Below are 14,253 nucleotides of genomic sequence, written 5' to 3'. Positions count from 1 at the left end.
AAATGCACAAGACATGCCATGACGTCAACTAAAATGTTGCATTATTTTCAGTTATTTCAATACGTTTGAAAATTTGGCTGTTACTCCGTTAATAATGATGCAAAATTAGTCAAAATACATCTGCACAAACTGGAGAATTTGGGAATCTAAGAACTAAATTATGCATTGGATAGGTCCATCCAAATCACAGTTACCTGCTTTCTGATGTAGTACATTGGCATCTTTTCTTACAAATTGTGAAACTACCAAAAGGTATCCTCTCACATTGGGGAATTTGTGTTGGAATAGTTTGGTTCACTGTGAACAAAACATAACGAAAATATACTGTCCATATCCACAGCAAATTCTCTCCATGTCATCTGAGTTACCCTGACCTAATGTAAAGCATAGCGGAGTTATGCCCCCTTATCTTTATACGTGCTTGACCTCTCTGTCGACGTTTGACGTCATAGTAGAAAATCGATTTTTGACATTTATTGCAGGTCATTTTATATTTTGTGAGTGTGACGTTATGCATTAGCACATACATCCATTTCATATACAATTATGCAGTTCAGCTATCAAGCTGTATTTTCTTCACTCACACTTTCTGTAGAGATGACAAATTAAAAAAATCGTAGCAGAGTGAAATTTACTGTTTTTTAACGCACATAAAAGTTCTGGACAACATTTAGCAGTGTCTATTTTGCAAACCCCTGAGGTAGTCGCAGATATATTTATTGCGACGGACAGGAAATTAAATATTCTACATTTCTGTGCAATTTTATAGCGCTACGCAGATCCAGGACCACACGAGCACACATTTCGCACAACGTTCACTTTTCAAACCTTACGAAAATGTTGACCTGAAACAAAACTCGGCATCCAGGGGGTTAAGAAATACCATTTATAGTGGAAAGTGATCTAGTACTGCTATCGTATATACTACGACTACTTTGGACATTCTTTCCAAGGAAGAAATAGTGTCAGAGCAGTGATTACAGTGATTATCAAAAAATGACATGCTTGAACTGAAATTGACCCTTAGGCAACGTAATGCTCTTTTGAAAGCCGTGAAATTGCTGCAGCAACCTTCAAAAGCACTTTACAGTGAGAATTTGGATCCAATATTCATAGCACTGATGTATGCTGCATGAATGTTGAACTCAACGACTTAACTAAAGAGTATGTCTAATCATTGTATTATCCGTGAAGATAACTTGGGAATTCTGCCAATTTCCTTGCCTTTTAACTCAAAATGTAACGGTGTCACTATACACTTGATACTCAGGGCAGATTCACTAACTATTTTCAACCTGGGTCCAGGCACAAATTATGATCTTATGTGAGGTTGAAACATTTTCTTTATGCAATAAGAAGTTAGACAATACATACCTCCTGTCTGAATTGAACGTCTCAGGTTTTGGTGTACCCTGAAACAAGAGAAACAGGGTTTCACATAACAGAACACAAGAGCACACATGATGATATAAAATTTGAGAGCCATAGAATAATTATTATGAAAACCACTTAATCACTGCTGTCACAACTAAGTAGTAAAGGGTATTTGCAAATATTTTCAAAAAGACAATTAGCCACTTGACTGCAGTTCTGCTTAGGTCAGAGATAAGAATTATAGTAAACATACCACAAACACTTCCTTCTGATATTGTCATATTTGTTTTGTAAAATATATGACTCCCTTAATGTAACCCCATGAAAGGTTAAAAGTAACAGGACTTGTTTGTCTGATTGATTCATTAGCTACAAGAGGCCATGACATTCTACAACGCTTTTAAGAAATCTTTGTTTTCAATTACATTTGTGCAGCAAGATACACTTTGTGTCCATTCCAAGAAAAAAAAATAATGGAAACATTTATATTTTGTTTCAGATTCTTCTTCCACCTGATAGGATAGATAAAACACTGTTCATTACAACTGGTCAAAATGTCAAACACTGAGATGTCTGTGATTAAATTACAGTGGTATGCATGGAACTCATGTCCTTTCTCGTACAGGCTCTGTTCCATTTCATTTTATACTATTATGTTACTGTTTCATTATTTGGTGGGGTTTTTCTTCATTTTTTTTGCTGTTTCTTATAAGATTAAGAGAGTTTATGCAACAAATTTACCATTTATCCCATGCCTTGTTAAAAAAAACCAACAAAATATTAAATGTTTTTACTACTTTGTATTTTTTGTCACAAACAAGAATCTTGAAATGACCTTGAAACTTAAAGGCCAATGTCACCAAAATCAACTGGTGTCTGCATAATCCCTCAGTGTGTAACAGGTTTGGGGAGGAGGAACATGGCTGTTTACAGTTGGTTCCACCACAACCGTCAGTTTACAAGATATATGCTAAACAGATTAAAAGAATCAGTTTACAAGATATATGCAACACAGACTAAAAGACAACATATCCCCCCGACCCCCACATGATTGAAAGGGCCAATCATCTCACAGTTACTCATTGTTTGAATTGTTTCCATGGAAGTCATGAAAATTATAAATATCATATATCTGTAATTAGCAAAGTCACAATTTCAAGATCTGTCTCATATATCTGCCAAGATCTGTTGAAAGATATGGAATGGTTTTCGAGTTGTGCTCTGGGAACGAAGCCCATTCCTCTATTTTGAGACTAAGTCCAAAATGTTTCCATGGAAACCAAGAAAATAATAAATCACAAAAACCTGTAAATAGCAAAAGGCACCACTTTGGGGTCTGCCACACATATCTACCAAGTTTTACTGACAGATATTGAGAAGGTTTTGAGTTCTGCTCTGGAAATGAAACACACCTCTCACTTTTCGGACTAAGTCCAAAAGGTTTCCATGGAAACCAAGAAAATAATAAATCACAAGATCCTGTGCATAGCAAAAGACACCACTATAGATTCTGATTGATATATCTACCAAGTTTTGCAGAAAAATATTGAATGGGTTTTGAGTTCTGCTCTGGAAACGAAGCCCATTCCTCCATTTTGAGGAAATGATAAATCACTAAAACATAGAAATAGCAAAAGGCACCACTTTAGGTTCAAATTGATATATCTAGCATGTTTTGCAGAAAAATATTGAACGGTTTTTGAGTTCTGCTCCGGAAACTATATCCCCCTGCTTTACATGCCGGGGCGATAAAAATTCTAACAAATAAACAAGGTCAATGAAAATCTTTACTCTCTGCTTTTTGTAATTTCTACATATACTACAATTCCATTTAGCGATAGGCAAACTGCAAGAAAAGCGTTTGCTCGTCTAACAGCTTGTCCGTTACAGCGATCCAGAAAAATATATTATTTCTGCAATTTCTATATTTTTAATTCCCCATGGAAAATTATTCTGCGCAAAGGGTATTGCAATCTCTGAATCAACAACACGTTTTGATGACATAATGACCTGCATCATGAGACAATTCTAGCAACTCATAACTGTTAAACCCTACGAAACAATATATCAAATGAACTTGAGGAATGGTAAACAGTTGACTGGGCTGACCTGGCAACTGATTCTTCGCAATAATGTCCCATAGCAAACCTAAATGGGCACATCCATAACGAGACTGGTCAAACTTGATCCACGTAACATCCCGAGTGTGGATCTCGCTAACCCTGGCAGTGGTAGCCAAAGCCAGAAGAAAAACTGTCTTCCTGGATAAATCATCAAAAGACGCCGCCTCTAAAGGTGCGTAGGGACGGCCTCGAAGATGTTTTAGGACGGTGTTAAGGTCCCACGCAATCTGATCTTCTGATCCTCCAGTTTGAACACCTTGAGCATAGCTGTAAGCTCAGGGACTTTAGAAACTTGTCTATCACATTTGAAGGCCAGAACAGAGTTCAATGCTGACAAACAAGTTCCTATGGTACTGCCCTTGAGACGCCAAGAAGAGCGGAGGAAAATAAGGAATTCAGCAATGAATTGCGGTGACGCAGACAAGGGATCTTGAGACTTCTGGGTGCAGAACTTCTCAAAGGACAACCATTTATCGTCCTACAAAGATCTGGTAGACGTACGATGACCTAAGCTACCAAAGTAGAATAACCCTTAGCTCTCAATGCCTTTTGTAAATGATCTATCCATGCAGATGAAACCTCATCGGGTCTGGATGCACCTGATGACTGTGAGGGTGGCGCAGAAGGTTGGGCCACTCTGGTAATGGAAGGACGTGTCCGTCGACGTCGCTCTGGAAACCAAGACCTGGATGCTGCGGTGACAGGAATCGCACATGTAGTCCGTCCCTCTGAATAAAAGGTAGACGAAACCATTGAAGTGGCTGGAGCATGGGGCGACCTCTGTGGGTAAGATCTTGAGCCGAAGTGAGGAGGCCCAACAGAGACTGACACTCTCTGAGGGTCAGAGACTGAGAGAGGCTTAGGGCTGCGAACCTGAATCTTCTCCCAACGGGATGGATGGACTTTGACCAGACTGGAATGAGTCACAAAAAGACCCCTGATAAACGTCAGTTCCTGCGGCGGCATGAGATGTGACTTGTCGAGATTGATAATCCCCAGTTGCTGAAGAAGGCAAGCGGTGAAATTCAACTGTCTGCGAAGCAACAGAGGCTCAAACTTGTTCATGATGCAGTCGTCTATGTAGGGGTCGAAGTCTATCCCCCTCAGATGAAGAAATCGGGTGATCGGAAAGATGTTCGTGATGTAGGGATCTTCTGAGAATGTCCAGTAGAGCCAGAAGATTCCTAGTCTCCTACCAACTGGTGTTGGATGAGCAGGCCTCCAGTCATGAGCATTCCCATCTTCAGCGGGAGGAATAAGGACGCTTGCCCTTCCCTCTGCCGGGAGTAGGGGGGCGTCCTGCAAACGGTCCTGAGGCCTTGCTTGGGCATCGGGGTCCGGGCGTCCATGACCTTGGCCTCTTGATGAACTAATAGACTGGGGGGACGTAGCGATGTTTTCCTCGTCCAAGCAATGACTGCCTGCCATGAAACGCAGAACTCAAGGCTCCAATGTAGATAATAAGACTTCTGTGTTAGTAAGCCCTGCATGTTGGCGATAAATCTCTGGAATCTTATTGTCGAACAAGAACCTCGATGCAAAAGGAGCCGGTAACAGCTGCCTCTTGAATTCCTCCTGCCAAGTGCACGGGTCCAAATAGCCAGTACGTCGCACCGTGGAAGTCATCGCCAACGCCGCACACAAATGAGCGAGAAGGTTGTGAAGAACCTTGCCCTGCCATTGAAACAAAGTCGTAAAGTGATCAATCCAAGAGGGATTATCCTCCATCACGTCAATTCCTGCTGCTGAAGTAGCTTAAGCCAGCACCGATACTGGCTTCAGCATCCGCCTCAATTCTGTGTAAGTGGCAAGTTGGTGTCCTGTGCCTTGTAGGGGGAAGAAACAGAACCAGATAAGCATTTCAAAGATTCATCATGCACCACTCCCAAATCTGCAAAGTCCAGGCTATGTACTTTGTAATCCGTTTTACGAGATTTGGGCGCTCTGATCGTCGGGTTAAGTGATAGCTTGGCGAAGTCCTCATCTAACGAAGCAAAGCCAGAGAAAGTCGAATGGCCTTCGAGTCCGTCGACGGTCATGGGCAATTTGGCAGTCTGTCGGCTATCCATTCGTAAATGGCAGAGGGAGGAAGATGAGTCCCATCATCATCAATCTCTTCCGATGGCTCCTCATTATGATCCAGAAAGAAAAAACATTCTTCAGTATCATCCCACGACACAGACAGTGTTTGGAGGCAATGAGAGGACAATGACGGCATCGTATGAGGCACCGACTGCAAAGGCTTGCCTGCCGGGGACTGAGAGCATCAAAGAGGTGGAGGGGAGGGGAGTGGAGTGGAGTGGAGTGGAGGGTAACGAGACCTTCGACGACGGGGAGAGCTGGAACACAACCCCCTAGTCCGTCTAGAGCCTTCTACGTCAATGCGCCGATCTCTTTCTTCCATAAGCTGTCTCTGTAAATCCACCTCTCTTGAAGAAGCATGCGACGAAGACGGACGCGGGATGCGGTAACCAGAAGACATCAGCGCTTGCGTCGGCGTCGACATCAATGTCAACGGCGGCATTGGCAGCTGCATAGGGATAGGACTCGGCGCCGCAAATGGTCCCACCGTCAAACCCGGTCCTGGTGTCAGCATCGGCATTAGCGTTGGCGTCAGTAGATGCGCCAGAGTCGGTGTTGGAGTAGGAAACACAAAAGACAATCTAGACGCCGAATCCAACAAAGCAGGATCAGTTGAGGGAGGCGGCAGTGGCATCGAAGCAGAAGGCAGCAACTGCATCGGCGTTGGCGTCAATCCGCGATGAGACGTCCCTGCAGCAGGCTGTAATAAAGACCGGAGCAGCTTCTGCACCTCCGAGTGACTAAAGGCATCAGGGCGAAATAAGTCTATGAAGGAATCAGGACGCTGCGTCTCTGGGGACGGCTGATCACATGTCGAGTCATGAGTAGACTCCTGCGTCGGTGCTGGCGACTGTCACTCCGCAGTCTCCTGTAGAGATGAATGGGATCCTAACGATGATGCTAGTGATGACATCTTCCTGTGTCTTTGAGAAAAACCCTGCCTTCTTGCAGTGAGATAAACCTAGAATTCAAAAGTTGACAGGGGCTTGCAATGCAAATAGCACTGGTCAAGTGAGCAGGAAACAGAGACGCAGTCCAGACACCAGGGGTGGGGGTCCTTCGCTGATTTTAGGACTTTACACACAGTACAAAACTGTTGAGTCATAAACAACTACTGCAACATACAACAAGTGAGAAAAACGCTTAGCAGAAAACACACCTACATAAAAAATGCGACGAACATCCCTAAATAATAAAAATAGGCACGTCCAAGGGCGGGGCAGAGACAACAACCAAGATGGCTGCCCCCGCAACCAAAGACATGCTATGTGAGAAAAAAGGAAAAATTATACAGCAAATGGATAAACCATTAAGAAAACCAAGTATAAGACGGTGTAGGAACTAACCCAAGTTATGCACACCATGCCAAGACCATGCAAAAGCAGCCGAGATGTGAGCAAAAAAGATGTGACCCACATCGAACAAGTCATAAATTCACACGAGGTAGCCAGGTACGTGAAGTTAATTTTATTCTTCACTCACTAACATGAAACCACAAAACATACCTACCGTGTAAGAATAACCTAAACGCAAGGTAGAAGTCTGAAAACCCAAACTATAGCAAACCAAATGAAACCTCCGAACACAAGGACACTTGGAAGTAAAAGTGAATTTTGAAAGGTCTGCGCTTGCGCGGTTCAGGAGATCATGCCACTTCCTGCCTATTCACTCGTCGATACATGAGGTAGCCATTCATGAGAATGGCGAATCAACGACTGCCTGATCTCTTATAAGCGAAGCTTGAGGTAATATGTCCTATGGTAAGGTAAGCTAAAAATTTAAAACGTGGTCCGGGTGTCATGGCAATCTTGAAGAAAAGGTCTAGGTAACCCAAATCAACTGGTATCAACTTTGCATAATCCTCCAATGTAGGGCCCATCACCAAATTTGATGTCTATGTGAAAGTGCATTAACAAAAACATGAAAAGGGGTCAAAGTGTCATGTGACCTTGAAGATAAGGTCAAGGTAAACTAAATCAACTGGTGTCTGCATAATCCTCCAAGGTAGGGCCCATCACCAAATTTGATGTCTATGTGATACTGCATTAACAAAAACATGAAAAGACGTCAAGGTGTCTTGGTGACCTTGAAAATAAGGTCAAGGTAAACTAAATCAACTGGTGTTTGCATAATCTCCTAATTTGAAGACAGTGGGTACAAGAACTCTTGAGATATGTTATATCATGAAATTCATACCAAAATACATCATTAATTGTAACCAGTACAAGCAATACATTAGCATTCAAATATTAGGAAAACATAAATATAGAATATTAGTGTCATCATGTATCAGTAATAGCTTAGACAAAGACTCCTGTCAAAAGTAGTAAAACTTATCTCACACACATTCTACAATGGTATAAGTTAAGACCAGACAATGTCCAAGCCTCAGGTAATCAGAACTCCACTGTAAGACAAACCATTCACTAAAGCCTTGTTTACATGCACCCCATTTGCCCTCACGGGTATTTTACCCCCTTGGGTAAATTTACCCTTCGGGGTAAAGGGCAAAATTGGGTCTGCGTTTACATTACAGGTATGGGGTAGGGGGTACTGATATTTGTTGTCACTTCTCCCTAATCATGGAAAGATTTGTTTTGATATTGTGCGTGGGTTCATCACTACTTAGAGAACGCCTTGTTTGGGAAAAGGAAAGGAGTAGATTTTGGTGGGAGGTAACTGTACCACGTTTTGATGATGCTCAGTGGAAGGAAAACTTCAGAATGTCCAGAGCCATGTTTCAACGCCTCTGCGAAATGCTACATCCTTACATTAAGAAAGACTGCCCCATTCGAGATGCTCTGACAACCGAACACAGAATTGCGGTCACAATTTACTACTTGGCAACAACAGAAGAATATTGCAGAGTTGGTAATCTGTTTGGGATTCACAGGTCAACAGTTCGTTGTGTAGTGAACATGAAGTCTGTTATGCCATTTGTGTTTCCAGATGCTGTGAAGTTTCCTACGGGCATGGAACTGAAGAAAGTAATATCAGGGTTTCAGAAGAAATGGAAGTTTCCGAACTGTGGTGGTGCTATTGATGCCACGTACATCTCTATCATTGCTGACTACGTGAACAGGAAAAGGTGGTATTCAGTAATACTGCAGGCTGTATGTGCTGACAAGTACAAGTTTACAGATGTGTGCATCAGGTGGCCAGGTAGAGTTCATGATGCCAGAGTATTCTCTAATTCTGCATTCAAAGCTTCAGCAGATGCTGGTCGCATCTTACCACAGTCTCCTGAGTGGAAGAAAAGAGTGGGCACTGCTGACAATGTAGTTGACATGCCTGTCGTCATCATTGTGGATCCGGCCTATCTCATGTCTTAATGGCTTCTTAAACCTTACAGCAGCAGGGGGACTCTATCAGATGAGAAGTCATACTTCAACGTTCGCCTCAGCAGTGCCCAGATGGTCATTGAAAATTGATTTGGACGCTTCAAAGGAAGATGGAGGCGCTTCATGAAGCGTATTGACCTTGATGTTGACTTTGTGCCAACTTTGGTTGCAGCCGCTGTCGCTCTGCATAACATGTGTGAATCAGACCACATGTTCAACCCTGACTGGTTGGATGAGGTCGAGGTACATGCTGACGACCAAGGACTGCAAGGCCAAGAAGATACCACTGGGTCTGCTGTGCGGGATGCACTAACATTACAGTTTGCTTAGATGCGATAAACCAATGTGCACCTTCATTGGTCTTCTCTACACAAAAAACCCTAATCTACTGAAGTCAGCATAAATTGTTTACCTCCATCTTATAAACATGACAATACATACAGTGTGTACAGGACAAGTTTAACTTTATAAATTTGTTGAAACAAGGTTCAACAAGACAAAGAATTTCAATGATTTTATTTCCATAAATGTCCAATGCTACAGAAAGGTTGAACAAGTGACAAGCAACATTTGTATTTAATGTTCAAAATAAAATATTTTCCTCAAAACATTTGTCATCATCCTTTGTTTATTCTTTAAAAGGTTTTAAAAAATACCAAAACTAAATATGATTATGCTCACACATCATCCCACAACAAGTTAGATATTGTAGTAGCTGTGTCCGTCCTCTTCTTAAGTGACGCTGCCTCTAGTTCTTCCCTGACCATGGTGAGTGGCATGGTTCTTGGTGTAGTCAGAAATGACTGGAGACACAGCACCAGAGCTGGTTCCAGGGAATGTTTCCTGAAAAGGATCATATACCGGATCAATAGGAGGCCGAGGCATTGGTGGACACTTGGTGGATGATGGAATGGCATATGGTTGACGAGTGTTCATGATTAACTGTAGCATACGCAATTGGTGTTCTCGGTCAGAAGCTTTCTGTCTTTCTTCTTTATCCAGTTTTCTAAGTTCAAACTCACTTTTTTCTCTTTCATTATCGATTTTCCTCATTTCGAGGTCAATTCGTTTCTTCTCCAACTCAATTTGCCTTGCTTTAATGTCTTCATTAGATTTAGCGAACTTGTCCATGACAGTTTCCAAAGTTTGCAGTTTGGTTTTTCTTTGTTTTCCTTTTTGTTTCTTCTGTGTTTCATCTTTTGTTCTGTTTTCATATGATTATTTTGTTGCTCATTTTTAACATTTTCAACAAATTCATCATCTCCTGGGTCAGTAAGTTCGACATCATCAGCAATGGTGTCAGTAACATGGTCGTCAGTACCTTCAGGATCAGATAGGTCTGTGTCCGATGCAACTGACTGCTGAAGACTTTCAATGACCTTTCCAGGTGACGTCGCAGGTCTTTTGTCCAAAATTTCATTTAGCTCTTCATAAAATTTGCAGAGCTTCCAGGGCTGTCCACTCCTCTTAAGTGAATCCCTACACTGTCTGTAGGCTTTTTTAAGTGTTTTCATTTGTTCTTTGCATTGTGTGGCAGTTTTCTCAAACCCCAGTTCATGCATGGCCTTGCTCACCTTTGAATAAACAGCTGTATCAGCTTTTGAAGGGCTGTCCAGTTGGGACTGAATGTGCACGTCTCCCCAGATACTAAGCAGACACTTCGTCTCATCATCTGTCCAGGCATAACCACATCGTAAGTGCTTGTTTTCGGAGGCATGTTGTTTCCAGTTTACAGCTGCAGACTACTGACAGGGTGTATAGCGCATAGCAAAAAGTTGCATCACAGCTATATTTAGATTTCCTGGAAAACTATTCCATCATAAACAGGGGTGGTAGGATCTACAAATGCACCTTTGGTTGGATTAAACTTGATAAACCGTTTACATGACACGTTTACCCCCTGGGGGGTGGGGGGGGAGAATACCGCCAGGGGTAACTGAATTTGCTCCTACTCTTGACCAGGGGCAGAAGACCCCCTGGGGGTAAAAATTTACCCCCCTGTTAGACCTGTTTACACGACAAAAATTGCCCCACGGTAGTATATTTACCTTAATTCATTAAGGCAGAGAGCCGCGTATATGCGGCAAATTAATTAGCTTCTCACAGCGAGAATCGCTTATTGGGGGTAATAAAAAGCACCTCTTATTCAGCGAGAGCCGCATATTGGGGGTTATGAAAAGCACCTCTCATTCAGCAAGATCCGCGTATTGGGGGTTTTGCATTTTAAATTCGTACTGTACCTATAATTTCAATCAGTTTAGCAGTAATGATGAAAGATTAGCTTTTCTTACGAGACAGGTTACTTTCTGTGTTAATCAGAAGAACTATTAATGTGTTTTGATAACAATTTCTTGCAATGTCGGGGGCTTATACAGGCAAATGAACACATGTCTGCGAGAAAAGGGATTATGAGATGTTGTTACAGGAGGTACGTGTTTGTTACTCGTCATTGGGAGTGAATACTAAGATACTATGTTTGCACACTGATTGAATTAACGGTGACAAAACCATCTTCTAAATGAAATCCTTCATTCATTCATTGTAATAGTCCATATAATGAATTGTAGACATAAATAGCAATACTGTATTACACTCATGTTCGTGTTGATTTTAAATAAACCAAGTTACTAATTTAGACCTATTTCATTTGCGACTATTGATTTTTAAAGTTGACAATAATACATAATCGAATATGAAGTGATAACTCTTGCATCTACTCATAATATACATATATGGTACACATAAACCATACAAAGGTAACTGGGGTATTTTGTTCAAGCTGTTTCATGCTTGTTTGAAATGTGATTTTTCAATGCAATTTACATAAGCATTGTGTAAGAAACGTTTGTATTTGATCTCTGTAATTATCTTATCCTGTGTAATGATCACGTGTATCAGATCCATCGTCAATAAAAGGAGGATAATATATCAGTTACGGAATTGATGCGTATAATCATTCAATCAGACAACACTAAATGAGATATGTGAACACCTCTTTCAACCTCAAATAACAGCCTCTGGCCGAATGCATGTCCAGGTAAACTTTTGTCACGTGACAAGTGTAAAACAAACTAAGGCGTTGTTACATCATTGGACCACTTGTTTTGTGGAGTCACGCCCATTGTCAATCTTCTGAACATCGTTTGCTTTCAAAACAAATATGAGTATGTCCATCTTCATAAATATTTGGGGAGATTCAACTTCAAGTGTATACATCACAATAAATCAGTATCGTGTTACTTTTTTAAATTCTATAATACATGTACTTGAATTATGGTATTTACTCGTAACAATGTGCAGATTAAGTTGAAATGTTCAGCGAACCATTATGTTTGATGTACAAGTAGCGTACGCAAAAAGTATATGCAAATAAATACCATCTCTACTCAATAGTTGGACTGGGTTATCCGGGGTAAAAATAATCGGATTGTAGCGTGCTGAGTGCTCAAAGAAAAATACACTCGTCAAAGTGCTTGTTAGTTCTATGTGTACATTTCAGGCATCCCTACGATTATATATGTTCACGATACACAAACTTTTCATGATAGCTAGAGTTGATAAAACCAAAATCTAGCATATCGATTGGTCAACGATCTAACCAATAGTCAATCTGTATCCAAGCTGTCTAGTGACCGAACGTACTCTTCGGAAATTTAGCCCACGCCCCACTACCTGTCATTTCCAATGTGACAGGTATCTCATGATACGATTGGTCATAGATAACAAATCAGGGAGTATATTGAACAGTTAAGATACAAAGTGACCTATTCGGGAACTTTGATGACGCCCACCCTATGACCCTTTGTCTTATGTATGTGCAAGGAATAGCATTTTACAATATGCATACATGTATGTTCGTGCGATAACGTATATTTTCTGCGTTAAATCTAGATGAACCAAAGTGACAAACTGTGAATCTGTTATATGTAAGTCACAGACTAGTTTATTAGTACTTTCCTTAAAATATTCAGTAAACACTAGCAATGTATCAGCGAAAACACTTCTTTCATAGATTATTAGGCATGTGCGTAAATTCTTCTTTACTGCCATTGACATAGATGTTTTGAACAATTTAATCTCACACAATGATATGAGTGGGACATAATTTGGTTTAAGTATGTCTTACGTACAAAGATTCCAAACATGTGTGAAGAAAGGCACAGTTACATAATCCCTTACTTTATGTGCTATTGAAAGTTTCTTGACACTTCTCTGTAATTATCACATATAGCAACAAATCCGTTGATCCATCATCAGTAAAAGCAGGATAGCATATTAGTCATGGTATTGATACCCTTGCGTATCATCATTCAGATTACAGTAATAAGATTATTTAGCGCTACTATTGGTCTTGAAACAACAGTCTCCGGTAAAATTTATACATAGCCACGCCCCTACTCCCTTATTGAACGGACTGTCCCGGGACAAGCGTAAAATAAACATGTGTTGTTATTTTGTCGGACAACCCACTTGATGGTGCTACGTACGCTTCATTCTCTGTACTGTATATGCACACATGGGTGCAGTCTGGTGAACCTTGATAGCGATACGATATCAGACAATACACAAATTGTTACATGATAGTTAGAATATACAACCAAAACACAACATATCCACTTGTCAACAATAGAATAAAAAATCAATGTATCCAATCTGAATGACCAAACATGCCCTTCAGAAATTTAGGCCACGCCCCATCACCTTGCCCTTCCTATGTGACAGGTTCTCACGATACGATTGGTCAAAGTATCAGCCAATATAATGAGTAAGTGAGATATAATGCGTTACATTCGTGATATTTTATCCCATCACATGACGGGAAGCTTTGTTTAGCATCGAGTAATGATAAATGTATCATGCAGTATGTATGTGTATGAATGGTGATGTATGTTTACAGCGTTAAGTTAAGATGAACAAAGTGACAAACTATAAATTTCTGTATGCTCCATGTTACTTACACACCTATTGATACTTTCCTTGAAATAGTCAGTAAGCACGAGCAATGTATTGACAAAAAATGTAGACGATTACAATGCAAGTTCCCCCCTCTTTATAAACTCTATTATAAATAATATATTATAATTCAGTCAATACGATGAGAGAGACAGGAGGAATTTGTATATTTGTTCATCTCGTACGTACAAAGACCGCGTAGGTGTTGATAAAAATACAGCACACACTGGCAAAGGGGTATACGGGACACATGTAATAAATTACATGAAATGCCATAATATATGTATTCACATCAGCCTCTTTTCCATCTTTACGACACAATTAAATAATCAGTACTTGTTTGTGAGACTAGACAGTTTCCTGTCATATCCAAGACCTGC

General features: G+C 40.7%; 1 protein-coding gene across 2 annotated transcripts in view; it reads right to left on the bottom strand.

Moving 5' to 3' along the window:
• Window positions 1–14,253, bottom strand: part of LOC137273701 (nonsense-mediated mRNA decay factor SMG7-like) — a 523,786-nt gene that overhangs the window by 44,208 nt on the left and 465,325 nt on the right. For both annotated transcript variants that reach the window (XM_067806500.1, XM_067806501.1), the window contains exon 21: window positions 1,375–1,412. In XM_067806500.1, coding sequence (XP_067662601.1) covers window positions 1,375–1,412 — 38 coding nt within the window. The remainder of the gene's footprint in view (window positions 1–1,374; window positions 1,413–14,253) is intronic.

This window comes from Haliotis asinina, chromosome 2, assembly GCF_037392515.1.
Source record: "Haliotis asinina isolate JCU_RB_2024 chromosome 2, JCU_Hal_asi_v2, whole genome shotgun sequence".
Classification (NCBI taxonomy): Eukaryota; Metazoa; Mollusca; class Gastropoda; order Lepetellida; family Haliotidae; genus Haliotis; species Haliotis asinina.
The sequence above is the reverse complement of the archived record's forward strand: the minus strand, read 5'-3'. Positions and strand labels throughout refer to the sequence as shown.